The sequence below is a fragment of the Carcharhinus amblyrhynchos genome, chromosome 3, assembly GCF_965287045.1.
Source record: "Carcharhinus amblyrhynchos chromosome 3, sCarAmb.v2.hapA, whole genome shotgun sequence".
NCBI classification, from domain to species: Eukaryota; Metazoa; Chordata; class Chondrichthyes; order Carcharhiniformes; family Carcharhinidae; genus Carcharhinus; species Carcharhinus amblyrhynchos.
In genome coordinates, this window is record NC_137326.1 from 136426208 (window position 1) to 136454089 (window position 27882).

General features: G+C 46.6%; 1 protein-coding gene across 1 annotated transcript; it reads left to right on the plus strand.

Annotated features, from left to right (window-relative positions):
• The first annotated feature begins 165 nt into the window (after positions 1–165).
• LOC145341165 (growth hormone secretagogue receptor type 1-like) lies at positions 166–19839 on the plus strand. The gene is made up of 2 exons (XM_080186083.1): positions 166–946; positions 19535–19839. The coding sequence occupies exons 1-2, from the start codon at positions 166–168 to the stop codon at positions 19837–19839; spliced, it is 1086 nt and encodes a 361-aa protein (XP_080042209.1).
• The last annotated feature ends 8043 nt before the right edge of the window (positions 19840–27882 follow it).

Genomic DNA, 27882 nt, shown 5'->3' on the forward strand with positions numbered 1-27882 from the left:
GGGTTTTGGGAGATTGCCCCACTTTCCCGGTGGAGAACCCTGCAGCGTCCCTGTTTCCCTCAGCGGCTGAGATGGTGTGAGGTTCGCCCAGCCGCCTCCCGGGAGCCTGACAGAGCAATCCCAATCTCTCACAACTCCCGCACACCAGCGTCCGAGTGACTCAGCATGTCCAACCATTCCAGCAACTGGACCTGTAGCCAGAACTGCAGCCTCTACCATGTTGACTATTTTAATGATTATTCTGAACATCCTGTTAACCTCTTCCCAATCCCCATCCTGACCGGTGTGACAGTGACCTGTGCCCTCCTGGCACTGATTGGTATCAGCGGCAATGCCATGACTATCTTGGTTGTGCTAAAGTTCAAAGACATGCGAACCACGACTAACTTCTACCTGTCCAGTATGGCCTTCTCCGATCTCTTCATTTTTGTCTGCATGCCTCTGGATTTGTACCGGATTTGGCAGTACAGGCCCTGGAACTTTGGTGGCCTGCTCTGTAAGCTGTTCCAATTTGTCAGCGAAAGTTGCACTTACTCCACCATCCTCAACATCACTGCCTTGAGTGTGGAGAGATACTTTGCCATTTGCTTCCCGCTCAAGGCGAAAGTGGTGGTCACTAAGAGCAGGGTCAAGGGGCTGATCTTCTTCCTGTGGTCAGTGGCGTTTGTCAGCGCCGGGCCCATCTTCGTCTTGGTGGGGGTCGAGCACATGAACGGGACCGACCCCCTACTGACCAACGAGTGCAAGGCCACCGAGTACGCGGTCAAGTCGGGCCTGCTGAACATCATGGTGTGGGTGTCCAGCATCTTCTTCTTCCTGCCCGTCTTCTGCCTGTCGATACTCTACAGCCTAATTGGGAGGAAGCTATGGCGACGGAAACAGGAGAGCATCAGACCCAGCATCAACAGCAGAGACAAGAACAACAAGCAGACGGTGAAAATGCTGGGTGAGTGGAGAGAGAGCAAAACTCTTCAGGTTCCCAATCTCAGGATCTCCCAAAACCCTTGCAGCCACTGGTGTACGTCATCACTGTTCTAATGTAGGAAAATGGCCACTAATTTGTGCACAGCAAGCTCCCACTAAAGCAATGTGATGTTGACCAGATCTGATTTTTTTTTGTAAGTGATGCTGGTTGAGGAAGAATTATCTTGTTCTTCTTTGCTCTAGTTCCTGAGACATCCCCCTGAGACGGTAAGCAGAAGGTTATTGTAATGTTTTGTAATGTACTCCCACAGCAGTGTCGCACTCCCTCAGTACTACACTGGGACATGATATCCCTCCAGGCCTGCTGGTGAAGGATAAAACTGGAACCAATTTTTACACATGTCAAAGCATTTATTTACAGAGACGCACATCACAAAACGCACACCTCCTAGCCAAAAACCACTGTCCTATCTGTAGTAGAACAAGTGAATCCCCAGTGAATGCCCACCAGATACAAAGCCCAATGTAGAAGTAATAGTGAGCGTTAGTCCAGATTTCTGTGCTTAATGTTCTGACTGTAGCTCGAACCCATCCTTGCTTGACTGCGAAATGAGAGCACTACCCTCCGAGACAAACCTGGCTCGAGGCAGAGAGACGACACACAGAAACTCATGGTTATTGATTTATTTTGACAATGGAAGACATTTTTAGATGATTGTCTGGATGATTGCAGCTCCAACTACACTCAAGAGGCTCCACACTATCCAACACAAAACAAATTAGCGTCTCATCCACCACTGTAAAGATTCACTCCCTCTACCACTGACAACAGTGATAGCCGTGTGGACCATCTACAGGATGCACTGCAGCAATTCACCATGGCTCCTTCAACAGCACCTTCCAAACCTACCACCTAGAAGGACAAGGGATTCATAGAACCCTACAGTGCAGAAGGAGGCCATTCATCCCATTGAGTCCACAATCCCACCCAGGCCCTATCCCCATAGCCCCATGCATTTACCCTCACTCATCCCCCTGACACTAAGGGACAATTTAGCATGGCCAATCCACCTAGCCCACACATCTTTGGAGTGTGGGAGGAAACCCAGAGCACCCGGAGGAAACCCGTGCAGACACGGGGAGAACATGCAGACTCCACACAGACAGTGACCCAAGCTGGGATTGAACTCGGGTCCCTGACTCTGTGAGGCAGCAGTGCTAACCATTGTGCCACCGTGCTGCCCTTATCAGGCGCATGCGAGCACCATCCCCCATGAAGTCCCCCTCCAAGTTACACATTATCCTGATTTGGAAGTTTATCACCGTTCCTTCACAACAGACAACATGCAATGGCTCCGGAAGGTTCATCACCATCTTCTCAAGGGCAATTAGGGTCGGGCAACAAACATTGGCCTTGCCAGTTGCATCCACCTCCCATGGAAGAAAAAGAAAATTGTCCATCAGTGCAGCATTTGCTCAGTACCTTAGTCAGACGATCAATCTAGCGGAGTACCAGCCTAGATTATAGGCTCAACTCTCTCCAGAGTTGAATCTAGGCTGGTACTCCGCTTAACTAGAGAGCTACGCACTGAGCCATGGCTGACACCATAAACAAATCGTTGGAGATCGGAAACAATATGCCTAATTCTATGCAATAGTGTTCGGAAATGTAAAATCGCCACAGCCCCAGGTCGCCACAGTCTGCTCTCACTTTTGAGGGAGAGAGCGAACTGGTGGTAATTTAGCCTGAGGGTCAACACATCTCAGGTGATGGGGCAAGGTCGAGAAGGTGGGACCCTTCATGAATAACCTCAGCCGGTACAGGAATTGAACCCGCGCTGTTGGCATCGCTCTGCATCACAAACCAGCCGTCCAGCCAACTGCGCTGAACCGACTCCCAATGTGGACGATGAATGGAAGAGTAGACTATTTATAATAAATTCTCCGTGACCCGAGAGTGAGTTAAACTGGCCTTCACTCTGAATAAAGCTGTCACTAAGAACCTTGAGAGGTTCTTCCTAACCTCGCCCAGATCATTCTCCAGGGGTTTCTCTGAAACCGGAGACCAGCTCCGAAGCTTTCCATCGGCACTCAAGGCAGAGGCAAATTAACAATTGTATCCAAGATTAGGCTTGATTCGCAATCAGACAGCACATACTGAACAACCCTGAGTGATCTCAGAATTACATTAACATCCAATTAAAATAAAATCAAACACTGCTGGACATGTGATATAAAAACAGGAAATGCTGGAAAGATCCAAAAGCTATGGCAGAATCCATGTAGAGAGAGAGAAACAGACGTGTCAGAACGGTAACTCTGTCTGTCTCTCCACAGGTACTGTCAAACCTCAGTTTAAGATTATTAGTCAGGTTTGCAATGTACCTCACTTACACCTGTCAGAAGCTGCAAACATCCATCTGCAGGGCCCTGCAAACTGAAAGAACAAGTCCTAAAATTGCACCTCTCTCAATTAAACAAAGGTTTAGGGGCAACCGTTTCCTGATATATTCCCCATGACAACACCTCAATTAATAACAGTCCACATGCTAAACAATCAGCACCTCTATTTTCATAGCTCATACATTGCTGTTGCCTTTGAAATTTGGTATTCTTGTCCCTGCCCTGATGAGTGCAAAATAAAAAGCTTCAACAGTATGTCCCTTTTTTCAGCAATACTCAAGATGAAGAGTTGTTCTGTGTAATTTAGACTAAGGGAGCACTGCACTGTCAGAGGGTCAGTACTGAGGGAGTGCTACACTGTCAGAGGGTCAGTGCTGAGGGAGTGCCACACTGTCAGAGGGTCAGTGCTGATGGAGTGCTGCACTGTCAGAGGGTCAGTACTGATGGAGTGCCGCACTGTCAGAGGGTCAGTACTGATGGAGTGCCACACTGTCAGAGGGTCAGTGCTGACAGAGTGCCGCACTGTCAGAGGGTCAGTACTGAGGGAGTGCCGCACTGTCAGAGGGTCAGTGCTGAGGGAGTGCCACACTGTCAGAGGGTCAGTACTGAGGGAGTGCCGCACTGTCAGAGGGTCAGTACTAACATAAAAGATCCCGTGGCATTATCTATGGAATTATAAGGTAGTTACCCTTGGTGCCTGTCAATATTTATAATCTCAACCACTATCATTGAAATAGCTCTGTGGAATCTTTCTGTGCACAAATTAGCTGTTGTCTTTTCTACATTACAACAGTGACTACATTTGAAAAATCCATTGTGATCTGTAAGACACTCTGAGTCATGCTGCGGTTACTAAAGATGCTACAGAAATGCAATTCCTCTCGGGCTTTGAACAATGGGTTGTTGCAGTAAATGTTCATGCTGCTCTTGTGGGCCAAATACAAATTAATGGTCTGTGTTCTGATGCTGCGATGATGCTGGAACCGTCAGCGTTTCAGCCATTGCTCTGTGAAACTGTCAGTAACTCCTGCACAGCTCATTGGGGAAAAGCAGGAGCAATCCAGGATGCGTCAGTAATGTCCTTGCAGAGAGAAATGTTAGAAGTTGCTTGATTTGATGTGAACACCTTTTCAAATCTCTCCCATTACTACAAAAAATAGAGATTGTTCATGCCGATAGCTCACCTTCTATCTCACCACATGTACATGAAATCTTTACTTTACTCTCTGTGAAATTAAGAAAAGATAAATAGATCGATAGATAGATAGAGATAGATATATAGACAGAAGATAGATAGATGGATAGAGATATAGATAGATAGATAGATAGATAGATAGATAGATAGATAGATAGATAGACAGTTGGAGAGATAGGACATAGGACACAGAACATAGAACATTCCAGTGCAGTACAGGCCCTTCGGCCCTCGATGTTGCGTCGACCAGTGGAACCAATCTAATGACCCTCTAACCTAAACTATTCCAATGTTATCCATATGCCTATCCACTGACCATTTGAACGCCCTTAAAGTTGGCGAGTCCACAACTGCTGCAGGCAGGACATTTCACGCCGTTACTACCCTCTGAGTAAAGAACCTACCTCTGACATCCGTCCTATAATTATCCCCCCTCAATTTAAAGCTATGTCCCCTTGTGTTAGCCATCACCATCCGAGGTAAAAGGCTCTCACTGTCCACTTTATCTAATCCTCTGATCATCTTGTATGCCTCAATTAGGTCACCTCTTAATCTTATTCTCTTTAACGAAAACAACCTCAAGTCCCTCAGCCTTTCCTCATAAGACCTTCCCACCATACCAGCCAACATCCTGGTAAACCTCCTCTGCACCCTTTCCAATGCCTCCACATCTTTCTTATAATGTGGCGTCCAGAACTGTACGCAATACTCCAAGTGCGGCCTCACCAGAGTTTTGTACAGCTGGATAGAGATAGAGAGATAGATGGATAGATAAATAGATAGGTAGATAGATAGATAGATAGAGGGAGGGATTCCCTCTCAAGAATGATCCCTGGAATGAAGAGCTTGTTGTACGAGGAACAGCTGAGGACTCTGGTTCTGTTCTCATTGGAATTTAGAAGGATGAGGGTGGATCTTATTGAAACTTACAGGATACTGCGAGGCCGGGATAAAGTGGGTGTGGAGAGGGTGTTTCCCCTACTAGGAAAAACTAGAACAAGAAGGCGCAACCTCAGGCTGAAGGGATATACTTTAAAACAGAGACAAGAAGGAATTTCTTCAGCCAGAGAGTGGTGAATCTGTGGAACTCTTTCCCACAGAAGACTGTGGAGGCCAGGTCATTGGGTGCCTTTAAGACAGAGATAGATAGGTTCTTGATTAATAAGGGGATCAGGGGTTATGGGGAAAAGACAGGAGAATGGGGATGAGAAAAATACTAGCCATGATTGAATGGCAGAGCAGACTTGATGGGCTGAGTGTTCCTATATCTTATGGATGGATGGATGGATAAATAGATAGATAAAAAGAAAAAAGAAAGATAATTAGTTAACTAAACAATCATTGTGGCAACAGTGTGGAATTGCGTTGATAATACAAGTGATCAGAATGCATCAGCCTTGTTCACAATCATTAAAAATTATGTGTGAAATATTAAAAGGATTTCACAATTATAATCATTTCAGTTGACAATTAATTCCAGGTTAGAATGAAAGGTCTGCTGCACTCTGTAATGTGTGTTTCAGTTTATTGGTCATATTGATCAGAGAGAGTTGATTAAATTCTCAATCATTTACAAGCTTATAAGTTTTATGATGTAGGGGATTGGGCTACCTTGTAGTCTGTTTATTTCAATATCTGATCTGTGGAATGGTGTCTTTTCCCCAAAATTCTTCAATTAATGTGACTGTGACAAGACACAGTGGCAGTGGAGGTGGGATTCAGCTATTTTTATGTCTAAGATCCTGAATGGTATTGGCAATGTAGATGTGGAAAGGATGTTTCCTCATGTGGGTGAAACCAGAACTAGGGGGCACTGCTTTAAAATTAGTGTCACCCCTTTTGGATGGAGGCGAGGAGAATATCTTTCTCTTCAGAGGGTTGTGTGAATTTGGAACTCTCTGCCTCATAAGGAGGGAGAGGGTAGGGTCCATTGAATATTTTTAAGGTAGAGGCAGAGAGATTCTTGTAAGGCAAGGGAGTGTGGAAATCGAAACTCGAACAGATAGGCCATGTGTCAGAAACCTTGTCCGAAGTTGGGGTTCCTCAGTATCGCTGCAATGAATAGAGTTTTGGCTGAGCGCCAAATTCTCCAGTCCTGCTGGCAGCGAAGCTGGAATAGGTAGATCTCAAGAGGTGGGGAGGGGAAATTAAAGACCAGAAAATAAAGCAACAAAGTACTCTGAGAATCTTGCCCGTCATCTTATTGAATGGCGGGGCAGACTCGAGGGGTCAAATGGCCTATTATGCTCCTTTTTATACATTTGTCATTTTCTAGTGAAGGCAGATGATTAATCAGTGCCTTATACTTTCTGGTTTACTGTCTGTGGGAATTCTTTAATGCGATTGGCCAATTAGCTTTCTTTATGATATGACTGTTGCTGGATACCAGGGATCACCAGCTGCCATTATTGGAACTAAATAAATGTCAGGAAAAGTGAAATCCATGCCACAGAAATTTAAGTGGCCAGTTAGCCTCAAGGTCATCAGCCAAGTTCCTCATTGAATTGCTGATCGAGGAATCCAGGCCAATAATGTTTGTCCATTCACTCTGGCAACAGGACTTCCTGTAAATCCAATCCTTTAAATGTCCATCAACTTTCCCTGACCTTCTCAGCCCTTCCACCCTCGACTTATGCAAGAGCCATTAGACAGTGTGCAAAGTAGAGAGATACCAGCTTATTACCATCAGGAAAGATTGAACAGATGAGAAGAGAGCTGGGGGGGGTGCGGGGGGGTGCCTGAGAGAACTCTTTAAAATTATGAAAGTTTTTGATGGTCGAGATGTAGTGAGGATGTTTCCACCTGTGAGCAGTCCAGGACAGGGAGGCCATGAGTAGAAGGTTTTTGTGAATCCAGAACTCAAGAGAAACTTTGTTACCCAGAGAATGGGGAGAATGTGGAACCCATTATCACAGGGAGTGGTCAAAGTGATTAGTGCAGATACCTGTCACGGGAAACGGAACAGAAGGAATGCTGAAAGGGTGATCTGAAGCAAAGTGAGGGAAGGCACGTGTGAGTCACAAACAGCAGCACAGAGTAGATGGGCTGAACGGCCTGTGTATGTAAAACCTTCTACCTTAAAACTCCGGGATATCATAATGAGACATCTCTTTATCTTAATGAGCTGGTTTGTGACTGTTCAAATGATGTAGAAATACATTTTAAACAGGCGGATTCACCAGAGGAAATTATTCTCCAAAATTCATTTGGCCATCTGTTCGGAAGCCTGTTCTTGTAAACTTTAAAACCCCTTTTCTTCAGGGATCATCAGTTAATGATGTCAGTATTCAGTAATTTCAGATACTCAGTCAGAATTCAAACACTCCCAGGACAGGTGCAGCACGGGGTTAGATACAGAGTAAAGCTCCCTTTATACTGTCCCCCATCAAACACTCCCAGGACAGGTACAGCACGGGGTTAGATACAGAGTAAAGCTCCCTCTACACTGTCCCCCATCAAACACTCCCAGGACAGGTACAGCATGGGGTTAAATACAGAGTAAAGCTCCCTCTACACTGTCCCCATCAAACACTCCCAGGACAGATGCAGCATGGGATTAGATACAGAGTAAAGGTCCCTCTACACTGTTCAGGAAATGTAATTAAATATCCAATTGATTTGATTTGATTTAATTTATTATTGTCACATGTATTGGTACACAGTGAGTAGTATTCTTTCTTGTGCGCTCTACCGTTCATCGAGAAGGAAAGGAGAAAGTGAAAAATGAAGTGTTACAGTCATTGTCAGGTTGTAGAGAAAGATCAACTTAATGCAAGATAGATCCGTTCAAAAGTCAGTTGGTACATGACTTCAGACTTTTGTATCTTCTTCCCGACGGAAGAAGATGGAAGCGAGTATGTCCGAAGTGCACGGGGTCCTTAGTAATGCTGGCTGCTTTTCCGAGGCAGCAGGAAGTGTAGACAGAGTCAATAGATGGGAGGCTGGTTTGAGTGATCGACTGGACTTCATTCATGACCGTTTGTAGTTTCTTACAGTCTTGAGCAGAGCAGGAGCCATACCAAGCTGTGTACCACCAAAAACAATGCTATATATGGTGCATCTGCAAAAGATGCTGAGAGTCGTAGCTGCCATGCCAAATTTCCTTACTCTTCTGGAAAAGTAGAAGCGTTGGTGGGCTTTCTTAACTGTAGTGTTGGCATGGGGGGACCAGGGCAATTTGGACACATAAAAACATGAAGTTTTCAACAACTGCTACTTTACTCCCATTGATGTAGACAGGGGCAAGTTCTCCACTACACATCCTGAAGTCAATGACAATCTCCTTCATCTTGTTGACATTGAGGGACAGATTATTGTCAGCGCGCCAGTTTCACCAGATACTCTACCTCATTCCTGTACTCTGTCTCATCGTTGTTTGAGATCTGACCCACTACGCTGGTGTCATCAGCAAACTTGAAAATCAAGTTGGAGCGGAATTTGGCCGCACAGTCAGCATAGCAAGGGGCTGAGGACACAGCCCTGTAGGGCATTGCAGAGGAGGTGTTGTTGCCTACCCTCAATGACTGTGGTCTGTGGGTTAGGAAGTTCAGGAGCTGTGGATCTGTTGCGGCGCTCGGTGACCCGGGGAATCCAACAACAGCACTTTGCGAATTTGAATTCAACTTGAAACGTTTGGAGAATAAAAAGCTGGAATCAGTAAAAGTGACCATGAAACTGCTGCCTTATCATCAAATCACAATTTATTCACTAATATTCTTTGGAACTGGGACTCGGATTGGTTTGGGGCTTTAGTGGAGATGTGCAAGATAGATTTTTTACACAGAGGGTGGTGGGGGTCTGGAATGCACTGCTAAGTGAGATGGTTGAGGCAGACAAATTAGCCACATTTAAAACTTACCTGGATAGGCACATGAATAGGTGAGGTATAGAAGGGTATAGGTTGTTTGTCTAGACAGGACAACATGATGTGGATGTGGAAGCTATTGAGAGGGTGCAGAGGAGATTTACAAGGATGTTGCCTGGATTGGGAGGCATGCCTTACTTACGTGGCGAAAAACTGCAGCAGGCGATGGTGCAGAGGGACCTCGGGGTCCTTGTGCATGAGTCGCAAAAACCCAGCTTGCAGGTGCAGCAGGTGGTCAGGAAGGCAAATGGGATGCTGGCCTTCATAGCGAGGGGGATTGAATATAAAAGTAGGGAGGTCTTGCTGCAGCTGTATAGGGCATTGGTGAGGCCGCAGCTGGAGTACTGTGTGCAGTTTTGGGCGCCGCACCTGCGCAAGGATATTTTGGCCCTGGAGGGAGTGCAGAGGAGGTTTACTAGGCTGATACCGGAGTTGAGGGGATTGAGCTATGAGGAGAGGCTGAATAAACTAGGCTTGTACTCGTTAGAGTTTAGAAGAATGAGGGGAGATCTCATTGAGACGTATAAGATGATGAATGGGATGGATAGGATAGAGGTGGAGAGACTCTTCCCGCTCAAAAAAGACAGTAGGACTAGGGGGCACAGCCTCAAGATAAAGGGGAGGCGGTTTAGAACGGAGTTGAGGAGGAACTTCTTCACTCAAAGGGTGGTGAATCTCTGGAATTCTCTGCCCGTTGAAGTGGTGGAGGCTGCCTCGCTAAATATTTTTAAGAAGCGGGTTGATGGGTTCTTGATAAGAGAGGGGATTAAGGGTTATGGGGAGAGGGCGGGAAAGTGGAACTGAGCCACGACAGATCAGCCATGATCTTATTGAATGGCGGGGCAGGCTCGAAGGGCTAGATGGCCTACTCCTGCTCCTATTTCTTATGTTCTTATGTTCTTATGAAGATCGGTTGAGGGAGCTCGGTCTCTTCTCCCTGGAGAGAAGAAGATTGAGAGGCGACCTGATAGAGGTTTATAAGATGTTGAGAGGTATAGATAGGGTGGATTCTCGGAGGCTATTTCCCAGGGCTGAAATGGTCGTTACGAGAGGACACAGATTTAAGGTGCTGGGGAGCAAGTACAGAGGAGATGTTAGGGGTAAGTTTTTCACTCAGAGGGTGGTGAGTGAGTGGAATCGGCTGCCGTCAGTGGCGGTAGAGGCGAACTCGCTGGGGTCTTTTAAGAGACTTATGGATGACTACATGGGATTTAATGGGATTGAGGGTTATAGATAGGCCTGGTAGGTAGGGATATGATCGGCGCAACTTGTGGGCCGAGGGGCCTGTTTGTGCTGTAGTGTTCTATGATCTATGTCCTATGAGGGGCTTGGTGGGCCAAAAGGCCTGTCCCTGTTCTGTACTGTTCTTTGTTCTTTGTTTTGTTGTAGATCATGACTGTCCTAATATGGACTGGGGGGGGTGGTATTCATACAGCAGGCTGTGAGGGGGAGGAGTTTTTGAAGTGTATTGTGGAGGATTTTCTCTGTCAGTCTGTTTCTGGCCCAGTGAGGGAGGAAGCCTTGCTGCATCGAGTTTCAGGTATTGAGTCAAATGAAACCAGTGTCAGTGGAGGTGGGGAAGGTCAGGTTGGGTTCATTTGTAATCGTTATTCAATGACTACCCTCCACTCACAGACTGCAGTCTGGGGCAGGGCGAGGGACCACACTGCTTTGTTCAATGCACTCAGAACTGAATATTCGCAGGCGATTAACAATTGCAGAGAGAATTGGAGAAGAGTCGATATTTGTGTCACAACCTAAAGGAGGGAAGAAATTGCCAAGCAAAGGGAACAGAAAAGTGTTAGCAATTATTGAAGATGGAATCTTTTATCACTGCAGCACCGCCACTCCCACTCACCACTCTCCATACCCAACTCCCCACCCCCCCTCCCCCACTCCAACAGCCCCCTCTCCGCCCCACCCCCACTCTCCCCAAAAAAGGTGCAATTCAGATCTTCTGAAAATGACTTGGAGTCAGAAAAGAAAAAGCAAGAAGGAATGAAGTCTCGCAAAATAATGAAGTGCATTACCTATTGACCTTGATGGTTAAGTTAATAGACTCTGCATGCACAGACCGAGAAAGACAAACTGAAGTAAAAGGCATGTTGACCTTTTAATTAAGTCTTTCTCCTTTGTATTTGCAGTCAAAGTATCCAGGATCTAGTCTAATCCAATGATTCAGCTGTCAGTGCACTCTTCAAAAATTTGTAGGGAGAGAGACATAGAGAGAGAGGTTAATGGAGGAATAGTTATTGAAGAGGAAAAACCTTAATGAGGTTTAATAAAGTGCGTGGGATTGCGGGAAGTGTATTGAGATGGATAGGAAACTGATTGGTAGAGAGGAAACAAAGATTAGGAATGAATGGGTGCTTTTGAAATTGGCAGGCAGTAAGTAGTCGGGTGCCACAGGGATCGGTGCTGGGACCCCAGCTATTCACAATATATATTAATGATTTGGACAAGGGAACAAAAGGTAACATCTCAAAGTTTGTAGATGATACTAAGTTGGGTGGGAGGGTGAACTGTGACGAGGATACAGAGATCCTTCAGAATGATTTGGACAGGTTGGGTGAGTGGGCAAATCAAGGGCAGATGCAGCATAATTTGGATAAATGTGAGGTTATTCACTTTGGAAGCAAAAACAAGGCAGCAGATTACTACCTGAATGGCTGTAAATTGGGAGAGGGGAGTGTGCAGAGGGATCTGGGTGTCCTTGTGCACCAGTCACTGAAGGTAAGCATGCGGGTGCAGCAGGTGGTAAAGAAGGCAAATGGCATGTTGGCCTTCATTGTGAGAGGTTTTGAGTACAGGAGCAGGGATGTGTTGTTGCAATTATACAGGGGCCTTGGTGAGGCCACACCTAGAGTATTGTGTGCGGTTTTGGTCTCCTTTTCTGAGGAAGGATGTTCTCGCTCTCGAGGGAGTGAAGGTTTACCAGGCTGATTCCGGGGACTGGTGTACGAGGAGAGATTGACTAGGTTAGGATTGTTTTCACTGGAGTTCTGATGAATGAAGGAGGAACTCATGGAGACTTATAAAATTCTAACAGGTATAGACACGGTAGATGCAGGGAGGATGTCCCTGATGGTGGGGGGAGTCCAGAACCAGGGGTCACAGCCTGTGGATTTGGGGTAGAACCATTTAGGACGGAGATGAGGGGACATTTGTTCACCCAAAGAGTGGTGAGCCTGTGGAATTCATTCCCACAGGAAGTAGTTGATGTCAAAATATTGGATGCATTCAAGAGGATATAGCACTTGGGGTGAATGGGATCAAAGTTTATGGGGAGAAAAGAGGGTTAGACTATTGAGTTGGATGATCGGTCATGATCATGATAAATGGTAGAGCAGGTTTGAAGGGCCAAATGGCCTCCTCTTGCTCCTGTCTTCTATGTTGTAATGACTCATAAAAATAATCAGGTGAGATTCCCCAGCCTTCCAGCCACGTAGTTCCTGCTGGCGAGAGGTGGCGCGTTGTTTGCTAGCCACGAGATTCTCTGGTTCGGCCGCAGTGAATGGAGATTCCGATTGACATTACCCCATGCTGGCAGGATACCCATGGGTGGGGTTTGCTGCCGGCGAGACTGGAGAATCCCGCCGGTATGAACGGCTGGAGAATTCCGGCCATTGTCTTTTCCAACGAGCTCTTCTTCAAGGTGTTCTCATTTCTGTTCTCCAATTGGATTTAACTCAACCAATTGTGTAGCTATCTGTGAAAAAAAAAGGGTGACATGGACAGTTTGGGCTGAAGGGCCTGTTTCCATGCTGTAAACCTCTGTGACTCCATGCTTGCGGTCAACCCCCACCCAGCCAACATCCAGCACAAGCAATGAGGGGCTGAGTGGTCCGTGTATTTCTGAATAAAGAGAAGGGAAAATCTCCTCTGGTACACAATTCGAAATAACATTGACCCTTAGCCTTGCTCGGGGAAATGGGCCACTTTCACAAAAGATAGGTGGATTGGACGTGGCAAATTGCCCCTTAGTGTCAGGGGGAGCAACAGGGTAAATACATGGGGTCACGGGGATAGGGCCTGGGTGGAATTGTGCTTGGTACAGACTTGATGGGCCAAATGGCCTCCTTCTTCACTGTAGGAATTCTATGAAAGATGAAGACACCACAGAACAATAAATTTTAAAAGCAGAGTCTGCTCTCTTTTCTCTGTCATGGGTAAACTCCTTCACAAAGTCTTACATTCCTGCTTTCTCCAAATTAATCTCAAACTCCTGCTTTACTTCCAGACTTTTTATATTCTTCTTCAACCCAGTGTCAATTTGACAGTGAGCTCACGCTCAGCTTTCTCTTCACACAGGTTCTCTGTCCTTTCTTACTCAAGTCTTATTTTGGGAGCTGGCCTTGACCAATGGGAGATCAGCAACAATAACTTGTATTTATAATCACGTCTTTAACATAATAAACTGTCCCGAGAAAATTTACACGGAAAAATTCTCTCACCGAGTCAGGTTGAGAGGGATCAGGAAGAAGGAGGGAGAAGCTGAGGGGTTCGGTGCGGGAATTCTGGAGCCTGAGGCCCAGGGTGGAATTTGGAATGCACTGCCTGAAACGGGGACAGGTTCAAAGTCAGGTTCAAAAGGGAGTTGGATAACCACTTAGAAATTGGCAGGGTTATGGACAAAGGCAGGACTAACTGGGATAGCTCTTCCAAATTGCCAACGTTGATATGGTGAGTCAAATGGCTGATATCCCATTTACAACCTCCACCATCCCTGGGTATGGCCTACCCCACTGGCAGGAAGATCGCAGCAGAGTTGGCGGCACAGTGGTATACAGTCAGGAGCAGTGATGGACAGCCTACAGGTGGAAGATACATGCAGCCCATCAGAGTTCTGAGTGGGCCCGAGAGACATTTTGTTGACCATTGTCAATGGAATCATAGAAATCAAAGAATCCCTACAGCGCAGAAGGAGGCCATTTGGCCCATCGAGTCTGCACCAACCACAATCCCACCCAGGCCCTATTCCTGTAAACCCATACATTTACCCTGCTAATCCCCCTGACACTAAGGGGCAATTTAGCACGGCCAATCCACCTAACCCACACATCCTTGGACAAGTGCAGGGTTGCCGCATTCCGTCTGCTGAGTTTTTTTTCTTACCCGGTCACACCTAAAGCACGGGCGAGTGAAGTGAGGTGCGTGCTGATGGCTCACGACATTGAGTGTGAGAGCCGTGCGCTCCCTCTGTGTCCAATCAAAACGTAAATATTTGTTTTGCTTTTGAAACTGATAGACCCATTAGCCGATAAATGATGAAGCATTTTCTCAGCATTTTGCCTCATCTCAGCACTGATGGGGCGCGGGTGACGTTGGGTGGACCAGCATTTATTGTCTATCCCTAATTGCCCTTGGGGGCACTTTAGAAACATTAACAATGGCTTCTTGGTGGAACTCTTCACATTTTTTTATTGAATTCAAATCTCACCATCCGCTTTGGTGGGATTCAACCCCAGGCCTCCAGATTATTGGCTTGGGTGATAACACTGCCACATCGCTACCTTCCCTGATCATGTTTCCACCCTTGTGAAAGTGTCTAATGGGCAGCACGGTGACACAGTGGTTAGCACTGCTGTCTCACAGCGCCAGGGACCAAGGTTCAATTCTGGCCTCCAGTCACTATCTGCGTAGAGTTTGCACATTCTCCCCCCCGTGTCTGCGTGGGTTTCCTCCGGGTGATCTGGTTTCCTCCCACGCTCCAAAGATGTGTGGGTTGGGTTGAATGGCCATGCTAAATTGACCCTAGTGTCAGGGGAATGAACAGGGTAAATGTGTGGGGTTACGGGAATAGGGCCTGGATGGGGATGTGGCTGGTTCAGACTCGAGGGGCTGAATGGCCTCATTCTGAACTGTAGGGATTCTATGACTGGTCCTGTGTCCTATGGTCTTACGCCACAGAAGGCTGTGGAGACCAGATCATTGACTCTCTTTAAGACAGAGGTCCTTGATTAATAAGGGGATCAGGGGTTATGGTGAAAATGGGGATGAGAAAAATATTAGCCACAGACTTGATGGGCCGAGTGGCCTAATTCTGCTACTATGTCTTGTGGTCTTATAGATTATTCGGTGGTTGTGAAAAGCACTTTATATAAATGTAAATCATTCATCTTTCCTCCTCTCAGTGGAACCATTATAATCTGTAGAATTTCTGCAACTGCATATTCTATGATTCTATGACTTGCAACATTCCCCATCGACGGAATTCTGGACCAAGGCAGGAATTCTCCAGTCTCGCCTACCCTGCCACCACCACCAGCAAGAATGGGGAATTTGACACTCAGCCAAATCTCTGGTCATGGAAGTGGGACGGGATGGTTCCAGCTTGCGGGCGAGGTTGGAGAATTGTTCGGGGAAGGGTTCGGGAAGCAGGAAAAGGAAACTAGACAAGATCCGTGGTCACTGTGTCATTCCCCAACCAGCAGGAACTCCATCCATTCCCGCTCTCGCTATTTCAGCTAGTGAACTGAGCAGTCGGTGCAGATGTTGGAGATATTTAAAATAGATCTGTCTATACCGGGTGGGAGATATTTAATCAGGATTAGCTCTGTCATATAGAACAGCTTGTAAAGGGTCCAGTCAATTTAATTAAGCCCGAGTTTGTGCAGAACTGAAAAGCTATTTATCACCATCTGTGCTCTGGCAGGGCACAATGACTAAACTTCCAGGGTCTGAGTTGTGGAGTGATTTTTAATTAACCTAATTTTCTCTTGCAAATGAAATAAAATGGTCATAATTCACAAATAGGGAATGGCTGAAAGGTTAGCTTCAAACTTTCACAAACATTACACTGGAAGATTGGTGGCAGTAAGAAGCATTCTGTGCTGATCTTCCATTCGCAATGTAAGAGGACCAGATACTGCAGCCAGCTGACACACTCACATCAACACTCGCTCACTCACACACAGACTCAAACTCACACTCACACACTCAAACTCACACTCACACACGCAACACTCACACTCACAAACAACACACATACACACTCACATGTACTCACACACACGTACACACTTACACTCACACACACAGCACACACATTCACATGTACTCACACTCTCACACACACTCACATTCACACACACACGCACACCCATTGTCACATACTCACGTACACACACTCACTCACACACATGCACATACTCACACTCTCACACACACACATAAACACACACACATTCACACTCTCACACCCTCACACTCAAACACACACACACACACTCACGCTCACACACACACAAACACTCAGCCACACGCACAAAGCCACAGTCACGCACACATATACATGCACACTCAAACACTCGCACACACAGTCACATTCACACACACATTCACACGCACATGCATACTCACACACACTCGCATTCACACCCTCACACCCCAACTCTCACACACAAAGCCACATTCACACCCACACACACACATGCACACTCAAACATACATACACACTGACACTCACACACACTCACATTCAACACACTCACAAACTCACTGTCACACAAACATACACGCACTCATACTCACACACACACACACACACACACACACGCGCTCACACACACACACTCATACTCAGACACATACTTACACACACACACACACACACATTCCCAAAGAGTTTCCAGTGGCAGTCATTGGATAGAGCCAAAGAGCAGAAATTTTTAGCCCCTCCAGGTTTTTACCCCTCCTATCTGCGTAACCTCTGTAACTAACTCTCGTGATTTAATCACTCCACCACTGGTGGCTGTGCTTTCAGCCGTATCAACCTTCGACACTGGAATTTCAAACTCTGAATCACTACCTCTCTCACTGTTAACAAATTCTCTAAAACTTTCCCCTTTGACTGAGCTTTTCATCCTTGTGTCTCCATCTGTGGCTCAATGTCAAATAATGTCTAATAGTATCCTGGAGCCCTGAAGGAGATGGGGAAATGTCGTTCCCTCCGACACTGGTGTGGAGACACTGGGAATGTCTAACAGACACACTGGAGTCTTGGTGTCTTTTCCCATTATTCATGACTATTAATGGTAAACCATTAGGATTGTCTCAACAATCTTGGATCTACATGTAAATAAATGCTGCCCAAATGTTCACTTTGTGCTAAAAGGGCTGTATTTTTTTTCAACATCTCAATCCATTAGGTATTTTGTAACTAACCTCAAACATTCTCTTCTGGAAGCTTCTGTGCTCACTCTTTTGCAACCAATCCTGGAACCTTCCCAACTCCGGGGGGGGTGGAAGGAGGCTGTCAGGAAGGATAAGTTGCTTGTCTAGCGAGATGGATGGAGAGATTCCAGGCCACCCTGGGGTCACGAGTGGAGGTAAAAAAAATCACAAATAAAAGGCCCACTGCCGGCTTGCAATCCAGCCTGATTTCTCCCACCATCACGATGGAGTCTAAATAGAACGACAGCAATGTGCAGGTCCCTGAAATGATGGTTCACTTCATCCCAGTTGATGATGGTCTTAAAATGAGAGCAGTTAGGCCTTTCAGGAGTGCTGTCAATGGACTTTTCATCGAGTCATAGAATCCCTACAGTGCAGTAGAGGCCATTTGGCCCATTGAGTCTGCACCAACTCTCCGACAGTGTATCTTACCCAAGCCCTCTCCCTGTTCCTATCCCCACAATCCCACACATTTCCCAAGCTAACCTACACATCTTTCAACACCAATTTAGCATGGCCATTCCACCTAACCTACACATCCTTAAAGCGCAGGAGGAAACCAGAGCATCTGGAGGAAACCCACACGGGCATGAGAAAGACGTGCAAAGTTCACACAGTGAATCACTCAAGGCTGGAATCGAACTGGGGTCCCTGGCGCTGTGAGGCAGCAGTGCTAACCACTGTGCCACTTGGGTATAAGTATTGATGCAAATATGGCCGGCTGGAACAGGCTGGAGGGACTGAATGGCTTCCTCCTCTCCCTATGGTCTCTGGGTTACTATTGCAACAACTTGCATTTACCTGGTTGAACAGAATGTTTCAAGATGCTTTTCAGACGTGTAATCAATTCAGAAAATAACCAACTCCACTTCAGATGAAGTTATGTCAGGAGAGAGGTCAGAGGGCGGCTAACAAGCTGGCTATTTTTAGGTAGATCTTGAAGGAAAAGAGGGAGTTGGAAGGAACTGTAGAGATCAGGGGTCAGGTGGCTGAAGGTACTGCCATCAATGGTGGGAGGGTCCGGTATATCCTACCCAAGTGTGAGGGACCGTAAAATCCCGGTCCTGGAGTCACATGTAGACCAGATCAGAGAAGGACGATAGGTTTCCTTCCTTAAAGGACATTGGTGAACCAGATGGACTTCTACAACTGATGATGGTTTCATGGTCACTGTTACTGAGACTAACTTTATGTTCCAGATTTAGCCATTGACATTTAATTCCACCGGCTGCAGTGCAGGGATTTGAACCTGTAACCTCAGAACAAATAGCACTCGGTCTTTGGATTACTTGCCTATGACGCCAACGTTTCCTCAAAATGTGCAAGAGGCCAAAATTGGAGGAGGGCAGAGACCTTGGAGGTTGGTGGGAATCTTGGAGATGACGGAGATAGGGAGGTCATACAGTTCAGTGTCCAAGAACAGCCATGACGTAACACATAGCTTCATCCAACTGCATTCATGGCCTGAGATTAACTTTAAGTTTTAAGTTTGTTTATTAGTGTCACAAGTAGGCTTACTGCAACAAAATTACTGTGAAAATCCCCTAGTTGCCACACTCCTGTGTCTGAGGGAGAATTTAGCATGACCAATGCACCCTAACCAGCACGTCTCCGACTGTGGGAGGGAACCGGAGCACCCAGACGAAACCCACACAGACGGTGATCCAAGCCAGGAATCGAACCCATATCTCTGGTGCTGTGAGGCAGCAGTGCTAACCGCTGTGCGGAGGTGGTGGAGTGGTTTACGGTGAGGTACTTCTGAATGACAATGTGGGAAATATGGTGGCCAGTTCGAACACAGCAAGGCCCCTAAAGCTGTGATGAAACCAGAATCACTTGTTCACCATAACTGACCGTGTTTCTTTTCCAGTTAGTCTCCTGGTGGACACCTGGCAGAGCGCAATGTTGCTGGGAACCGTGCACAGTTTGAGGGTGTTTTTCCTGACTGATCTCTGTCCCTCCTTCTCTTGCAGCTGTTGTGGTGTTCGCCTTCGTGCTGTGCTGGCTGCCTTTTCACGTCGGCCGTTACCTCTTCATCAAGTCCTCGGAAGTGGGCTCCTTTGAGATGCTCCAGATTAGCCAGTACTGCAACCTGGTCTCTTTTGTTCTCTTCTACCTTAGCGCTGCCATCAACCCCATCCTTTACAACATCATGTCCAAGAAATACCGGGTAGCCGCCCTCAAACTCTTCCACATCAAGAAGGCACCGAGGAGAACCCCGTCGACCTTTAAGGACGAGAGCTGCCCCCAGTGGACAGAGACCACCATCAGCACTTGACCACCGGACAGCAGCCAAGAGTTACCGTGGTGACGTTTGTTCGTGGCCATACGCAGACCGGTGGCAGCCATGGCGGACTGGACAAAGAGTGTATTAGCCCCACGTTGAGTGAGCCAGAAGGGGTGCTGCCCCCATGACGGGGAGGGTGAAGCAGCCACAGTTTTGGCGACAGCGATAAAACAAATGCCGACGTGATTGCGAAGAATTTGGTTGGAGTCCCTTTAACCTTGCCTGTCTACACCGCACATCAAGATCATCCACAAAGAGCAGGCTGCCTTTCTGATGCCAGAGTATAAATATTTCAGCTGTTACCCTGAAACCAGTAAATTGATGTTGGTACCCAGTCAGCTGGTTAATTGAAGACAGAGCCTGGTGATGAAGAGGGTGCTGTGTTCGGCTCGTCAGTACGTTGTAAATTATCTTCGATTTCATGCCCTGTATTGTGTCATGAAAGAATTCTCAAAGACAATTCTTTCTTTTGTTCTTAAAAAAAAACAACAAACTCAAGCCAACAACACCTTCCAACAGGAAAACATTGAAACTGTGCAACAGTGAACGATCTATGTGTATTTAAACTGCCCGTCTGCCATCCCCATAGCCACAGGATACAATAACAATGGGTTTATTGACTACTGATATCCATCTATGTCTATCAATGAAGCTACACCAGATCCACATGGGTGAGGAACATGTTCTGCGGTGGAGAGGGTAGTTGTGGGGTGACGGGGAGGGCGGGAGGCGTTGTTAAATGTGGCCAGACATTCAAAACTCCATTGACATCAGCATAGAGTCACAGAGGTTTACAGCATGGAAACAGGCCCTTCGGCCCAACTTGTCCAGGCTCATAACTTGTCCAGTTTTTACTACTAAGCTGGTCCCACTTGCCCGCATTTGGCCCATATCCCTCTATACCTATCTGACCCATGTAACTGTCTAAATGCTTTTTAAAAAGACAAAATTGTACCTGCCTCTACTCCTATCTCTGGCAGCTCATTCCAGACACTCACCACTCTCTGTATGAAAAAGTTGCCCCTCTGGACACTTTTGTATCTCTCCCCTCTCACCTTAAACCTTTGCCCTCTAGTTTCAGACTCCCTATTTTTGTGAAAGGATGTTGACTAGCTAGCTGATCTGTGCCCCTCATTATTTTGTAGATCTCTATAAGGTCACCCCTCAGCCTCCTATGCTCCAGAGAAAAAAGTCCTAGTCCATCTAGCCTCTTAATAACTCAATCCATCAAATCCCAGTAGCATCCTAGTAAATCTTTTCTGCACTCTTTCTAGTTTACTATTGACCTTTCTGTAATAGGGTGACCAGAACTGTACACAGTATTCCAAGTGTGGCCTTACCAATGTCTTGTACATCTTCAACAAGATGCCCCAACTCCTGTATTCAATGTTCTGATCAATGAAACCAAGCATGCCGAATGCCTTCTTCACCACTCTGTCCACCTGTCACTCCACTTTCAAGGAGCTATGAAGATGTACCCCTAGATCTCTTTGTTTTGTAACTCTCTCCAATGCCCTACCATTAGCTGAATGGTAGGGCATTGGAGAGAACCCTGGTTCAATCTACCAAAATGCATCACCTTGCATTCGTCAGCCCACTGGCTCAATTGACCGAGATCCCATTGCAATTCGCGATAACCTTCTTCACTGTCCACTATGCCACCAATCTTGGCGTCATCTGCAAACTTACTAACTATGCCCCCTATATTCTCATCCAAATCATTAATATAAATGACAAATAACTGTGGACCCAGCACTGATCCCTGAGGCACACTGCTGGTCACAGGCCTCCAGTTTGGAAAAAACCCTCACCAACCACCCTCTGTCTTCTGTCATCAAGCCAATTTTGTATCCAATTGACTATCTCACCCTGGATTCTGTGAGATTTAGCCTGATGCAACAACCTACCGTACAGTACCTTGTCAAAGGCCTTGCTAAAGTCCATGCAGGCAATGTCAACTGCACTGCCCTCATCTACCTTCTTGGTTACCCCTTCAAAAAACTCAATCAAATTCTGAGACATGATTTTCCACTCACAAAGCCATGCTGACTGTTCCTAATCAGTCCTTGCCTCTCTAAATGTCTCTAGGTCCTATCTCTCAGAATATCTTCTAACAACTTGCCCACTACAGATGTGAGGCTCACTGGCCTGCAGTTCCCAGGCTTTTCCCTTCAGTCCTTTTGAAACAAAGGCACAGCATTTTCCACCCTCCAATCTTCAGGCACCTCACCTGTGGCTGTCGAATGATTCAAATATCTCTGCTAGGGGACCGGTAATTTCCTCCCTAGCCTCCCACAATGTCCTGGGATACACTTCCATCAGATCCCAGGGATTTATCTACCTTGATGTGCTTTAAGACTTCTCTGTAACCTCCTTCTCTGTAACATGTCCTCAAGTTCCCTAACATTCATGCCTTTTTCAACAGTAAATACTGAGGAGAAGCATTAATTTAGGGTCTCACCCATCTCTTGTAGATCCACACATAAGATTATAGAACCCTTCAGTGCAGAAAGAGGCCCTTTGGCCCATCGAGCCTGCACCGACCACAATCCCACCCAGGCCCTACCCCCATATCCCTACACATTTATCCACTAATCCCTCTAACCTATGCATCTCAGGACACTAAGGGGCAATTTTAACATAGCCAATCAACCTAACCCGCACATCTTTGGACTGTGGGAGGAAATCCACGCAGACACAAGGAGAACGTGCAAACTTCACACAGACAGTGACCCGAGCCAGGAATCGAACCCAGGTCCCTGGAGCTGTGAAGCAGCAGTGCTAACCACTGTGCTACCGTGCCACCCAGTGTTGAGGACTGTGTTGATCCTTAAGAGGCCTCTCTCCCGAATTATACTTTTGCCCAATATGTATTTGTAGAAGCTCTTTGCATTCTCCTTTGCCCTACCTGCCAAAGCAATCTCATATCCCCTTTTTGCCCTCCTGATTTCTCTCTTAACTCTATTACTACAATCTCTACTCTCTTCAAAGGATCCACAAGATCCCAGCTGCGTATGCATGTCATGTACCTCCTTCTTCTTTATGATCAGGGTCTCATTTTCCAGGACACCTTTTTCTACCAGCTTTTTCCTTCACTCTAAAAGGACAGTCTTACCCTGAACCCTGGAATGAAAGATCCAGTTGGCAGGAAGGATGTAAAATTCTGCCCAAATCCCAGCATCAATTCCCCAACACCAAATCCCCAACACCAAATAATCCCCTCACCAAATCCCAGAGTGCCAGATTCACCAATTACTCATGCAATTATAACAATCTGTCACTAAATCTCTCTTTACCCCTTTCACCAATTCAAAGGCAAAACCAAAATACCACAAAGGCTGGCACTGTGAGATAAACATGGAAATTCTCAGCTGGTCAGGCAGTATCTGTGGAGAGAGGCACAGAGATCATGATTCAGGTGAGAACATTTTGTCAGAACTCCATTAATGAGCTTGGACATTGAGGTGTATTTGATGGTGCACCGTAATCCCTGCCCTCACACCAATACCAACTCAAATGCCAGTTGGTGGGGGGGGGGAGCGAGGGTCGGGGGTGGGGGAACGCCCCACAGTTTCGAAGAGATATGAATACAGCAATAAGAGGAGACCAGGCAGTCCCTCAAGCCTGCCCCACGACTCAAATCAGACCAGGGCTAATCATCATGCTAATTACATTACACACTCTGCTTCAGGAACCCGTTTTACAAAAATCAACTGATCAAAGTTTTGATATCTTTAACTGACCCCCACCCTAAATAGCTTCCTGGGAGAATGAATTCCAGAATTTCACTCCATTTTTTTGTGACGAATTCCTTCTTGATATCACAATTGACGAACTTGGGCTCTTAATGCTAAGTTGCCTAAGTTTGGTTTGGGCAAACCCTCCCCCCAACTCCCCCTCGACTCCCCTCCACTCAAACCAGGTGAATTAGTCTTTCTCTCTTCACTACACTTCTCCTAACCCGGTCTACCCCAATAACCTTCCCACTCCTGCTGCAGCGAGGTCGGAAAATTTGTGTTCCAGCCAAATCTCCTTTCACTGCCGGGGGAGAATTCCGCTGGGATGGACGGTGATGATAGTCCAGCCTTCGTGTTTTCACTGTTGGTGAAGGCTGGAGCTAAATGAGAGTCAGTGGTGAGGATGTCCATCTGACAGCCCTCTGTCTCATCAAATAATCCTTTCACTTTTCACCGAATCTGTTCCTTCATCATCGGAACAGTAGGAGCCCCTTGAGTCTGATTCAATAAGATCTTGGATCTGAATCCAAGTTCTGTTCATCCATATTCCTTGGTCAGTAAATCTGTACTATGATTTCAGTGGAGTTTGTGTTGGCCATCGTTCCCTCCATCAGGATTGTCCCACCAACTGGAATTTCTAATCTTACCCTCATAGCAATCGTCCCTTTGAAACCAGATGTAATTCCAATACTGTACACTGTACTTTATAATTTATGTTTGAATGTACTGTTGAAGATTAGAAGTCAAAAGAATGCTGTTCTTTACTTCTTGTTTACATGTTAGTTCATGCTGTAAGGATTGTGCTGTTTTCTGCTGGGAAATGAAAACCAGGAGTTGGGGAGAATTCTCCGGCCTTCCAGCTATGAGTCTCCCAGCAGTGGGGGGGGGGGGGGAGTGGCGTACTGTTGGATTCACTGGTTCCACCGCAGTTAATGGGATTTCCCATTGGTGCCGCGGTAGCAGTCAGGGACGCGGGTTCGATCCCCGGCTTGGGTGTCCGTCCGTGTGAAGTTTGCACGTTCTCCCCATGTCGGCATGGGTTTCCTCCGGGTTCTCCAATTTTTTCTCCCGCAGTCTAAATATCGTGCTGATTAGGTGGATTGACCGTGCCAAATTCTCCCCGGGGTGTGCCCGGACAGACGGCGGAATGTGGTGGATTTTCACAGTAACTTCATTGCAGCGTTAATGTAAGCCTACGTGTGACCCTAATAAATAAACTTTGAAACCATGCAGCTGTGAAATCAGCAGGGTTGGGGGGGATGGGGGGGCTGCTGGCTGCATCAGAGAATCCCATCAACACGATCAGCCGGAGAATTCTGCCCAGTAAAACAGGGAAATAGGAATACTGGGGTCTGAACTGTTCTTTTCTTTTGGAAACCCTCCACTAACTGGCTTTTATGACTAAGATGCACCCTTTTCTCCCACATGCGAGAAGATAAACATTTTACTGGATTAACTAGGCCCCAACACCTCCTGTTTATTGTAGGGAGAATTCACAGTTTTAGAAACTTTTTACAAGGATGTTTTTACCTGGTTGGCCTGACTATGAATCTAAGAATTCCAGCCAGCAGATAAAGGTTCTCTCTTTTAACTCTATCATCTCCTTCAAAAATCCTTTACAAAACCCTCCAGCAAAACATCCCCCATCTTCGAAATTCCTGAGAATGGAGGCTGAATGGATATAATTTAACTCTCGGAGCCCTGGTCCATTCCAGTTAACCTGTGCCGCTCTCCTTTCCGTTTCACTTTAGCTTCCTCAAATGCTTCTTACCATCTACAGCTGGGGTGCCTGATCCCCAGGCCTCTGTGTTGTTAAAAGTAACTCTCCGCATCAGAGTATCATGAGTCTATAATCTAGACCGTTGCAGTCCTGGGGGAATGCCACACAGTTGGAGGTGCATCTTTCTGCTGAGGGATTAAACTGAGCTCTCGTCTATCTTCTCATGCGGGTTTCAGAGAGTCATAGAGCACAGAAAAGGTCCATTGAATAAAAGATCCCACGGCCCTACTGTGAAGGAGTGCAGGAGAACCGGGTGTCTTGGCCAACATTTACCCCTCACTCACTGAAGTCGATCATCTGGCCCAATGGCACATTGCTGTTTGTGGGATCGTGCTGTGTGAAAACTGGCTGCCTTTACAACAGCGACTACGCGTCAAAAATGCACAACTGGCCGTCAGGAACTCCTGAAGCCGCTGAGGTGGTGGAAAGTGCGATCGGAGTGCAGGTTTGTTCGGATTGGAGAAGGATGATAGGATGGGATAAAGCATTGGCTGATTTCCCAGAAGAGGAAAGGATCTGAAATTGAATGGTCTTGCGGGGGAGGTCAGTGAGGATGTTGTACGGTACAGGCAGGCTGTGACAGGCTAACTTGAAATTCTTGGGAGGACATTCTAAAAATTGAGAGCAGAGAAGATATTTACAACTTCCTGCTCGTGCGAGCAGCCAAAGGCCTTCTGCTTTCCTGGAAAATGATGATCCATCTCAAGTGCTCAGCATCACAACGGCCAGCACTAAACTATGTAAATTTCATTTTCCTCGATAGAACTTCCCTATTCTGTTGTTGATTATTTTTTGAGACATTTGGGACATAATAATTGCCCTCTGCAACCTTCACCCAATGGCCACTCATCATTTGGAGTTGGGTGGGACCATTCCCCTCTACCCCGCCAAACCCACCACTCTCCCTCCTCGCCAACCCTACCACTCTCCCCCTCCCCCCAAACCCTACCACTCTCCCTCCTCCCCAGCCCTACCACTCTCCCTCCCCCCCAACCCTACCACTGTCCCCCTAGCCAACCCTCCCACTCTCCCCCTCCCCAAACCCTACCACTCTCCTCCCTCCCCAGCCCTACCACTTTCCTCCACCTCTGACACTCCCTGTTAGAGAGCCATTGCAGACTCAATGAGCCAGCTAGTCTCTTCTGCACTGTAGGGATTCAATGATTCTAAGACCCTGGCGTGGGAATTGAACCCACAACTTTCACTATCCCTGGATCAAAACCCTGGAACTTTCTTGATTTGATTTATTATTTTCACATGTATTAACATACAGTGAAAAGTATTGTTTCTTGTGCGCCATACAGACAAAGCATACCATTCATAGAGAAGGAAAGGAGAAGGTGCAGAATGCAGTGTTACAGTCACAGCGAGGGTGTAGAGAAAGATCAACTTAATGTGAGGTAGGTCCATTCAAAAGTCTGACAGCAGCAGGGAAGAAGCTGTTCCTGAGTTGGTTGGTACGTGACCTCAGACTTTTGTATCTTTTTCCCCGATGGAAGAAGGTGAAAGAGAGAATGTCCGGGATGTATGGGATCCTTAATTATCGTGACTGCTCCCTTGCTAAGAGCATTGCGACTTTGTCCATATACACAGAGCCTGTAAACGGTTCAAGGCAGCATCTTACTGAACCTTGGCAAAGGCAATTTGAGATGGACATTAAAAACTTTCAGCTTACTTTAGTGAGACACACATTCTGTAAAAGAATAAGGACTGGAAAGGGCCGTGATGGAAATCTCCAGAGATTGTTGCTGTGAATAATGATATTGTAAAACAGTTATGAATTATGAGTTTTTCAGAGTACAGTCTCACAGGTTAGACAGTTTGTTTAGAAGATACATCACAGGCTTTAAACAAACTCAAGAGATTGAATGCACAGCCTCGTTCAACGGAGTGAGACTCCACCCATTTACTAGAACTACCACTTACTTTACTGGAAGGGGAAACACAAACATCATTCCCAGCCGAGTGAGATTGAGTGCATTCCCACACTCAGACAACCCGGTGATGGAGGGGGTGGCGAGGCTGAGACACTACAACAAAACTGTGTCTCTAAAGTGGATCAAATGTCCAGTCTCCGCCACGCTGGCGCAGTGGTTAGCACTGCTGCCTCACAGTTCCAGGAACCTGGGTTCAATTCCCGAACTTGGGGTCACTGTCTGTGTGGAGTCTGCATGTTCTCCCTGTGTTGGCATGGGTTTCCTCTGCATGCTCCAGTTTCCTCCCACAGTCCAAAAGATGTGCAGGTAAGGTGCATTGGCGATAGATTCACACAGTGCATGGTTATGATCTGGAATGCATGTCTGAGAGTGTGGTGGAGACAGATTCACACAGCGAGTGGTTACGATCTGGAATGTACTGACTGAGGGTGCGGTGGAGACAGATTCACACAATGAATGGGTGGGATCTAGAATGCACTGTCTGAGAGTGTGGTGGAGATGGACGCACAGCGAGTGATTAGGATCTGGAATGCGCTGTCTGTGAGTGTGGTGGAGACAGATTCTCACAGCGAGTGGTTAG

Excerpts from the sequence above, each read along its gene's own strand:
- LOC145341165 (XM_080186083.1), top strand. The coding sequence starts at position 166 with ATGTCCAACCATTCCAGCAACTGGACCTGTAGCCAGAACTGCAGCCTC. Across the intron at positions 947-19,534 it reads GCAGACGGTGAAAATGCTGG|CTGTTGTGGTGTTCGCCTTC; the intron begins GTGAGTGGAGAG and ends CTTCTCTTGCAG.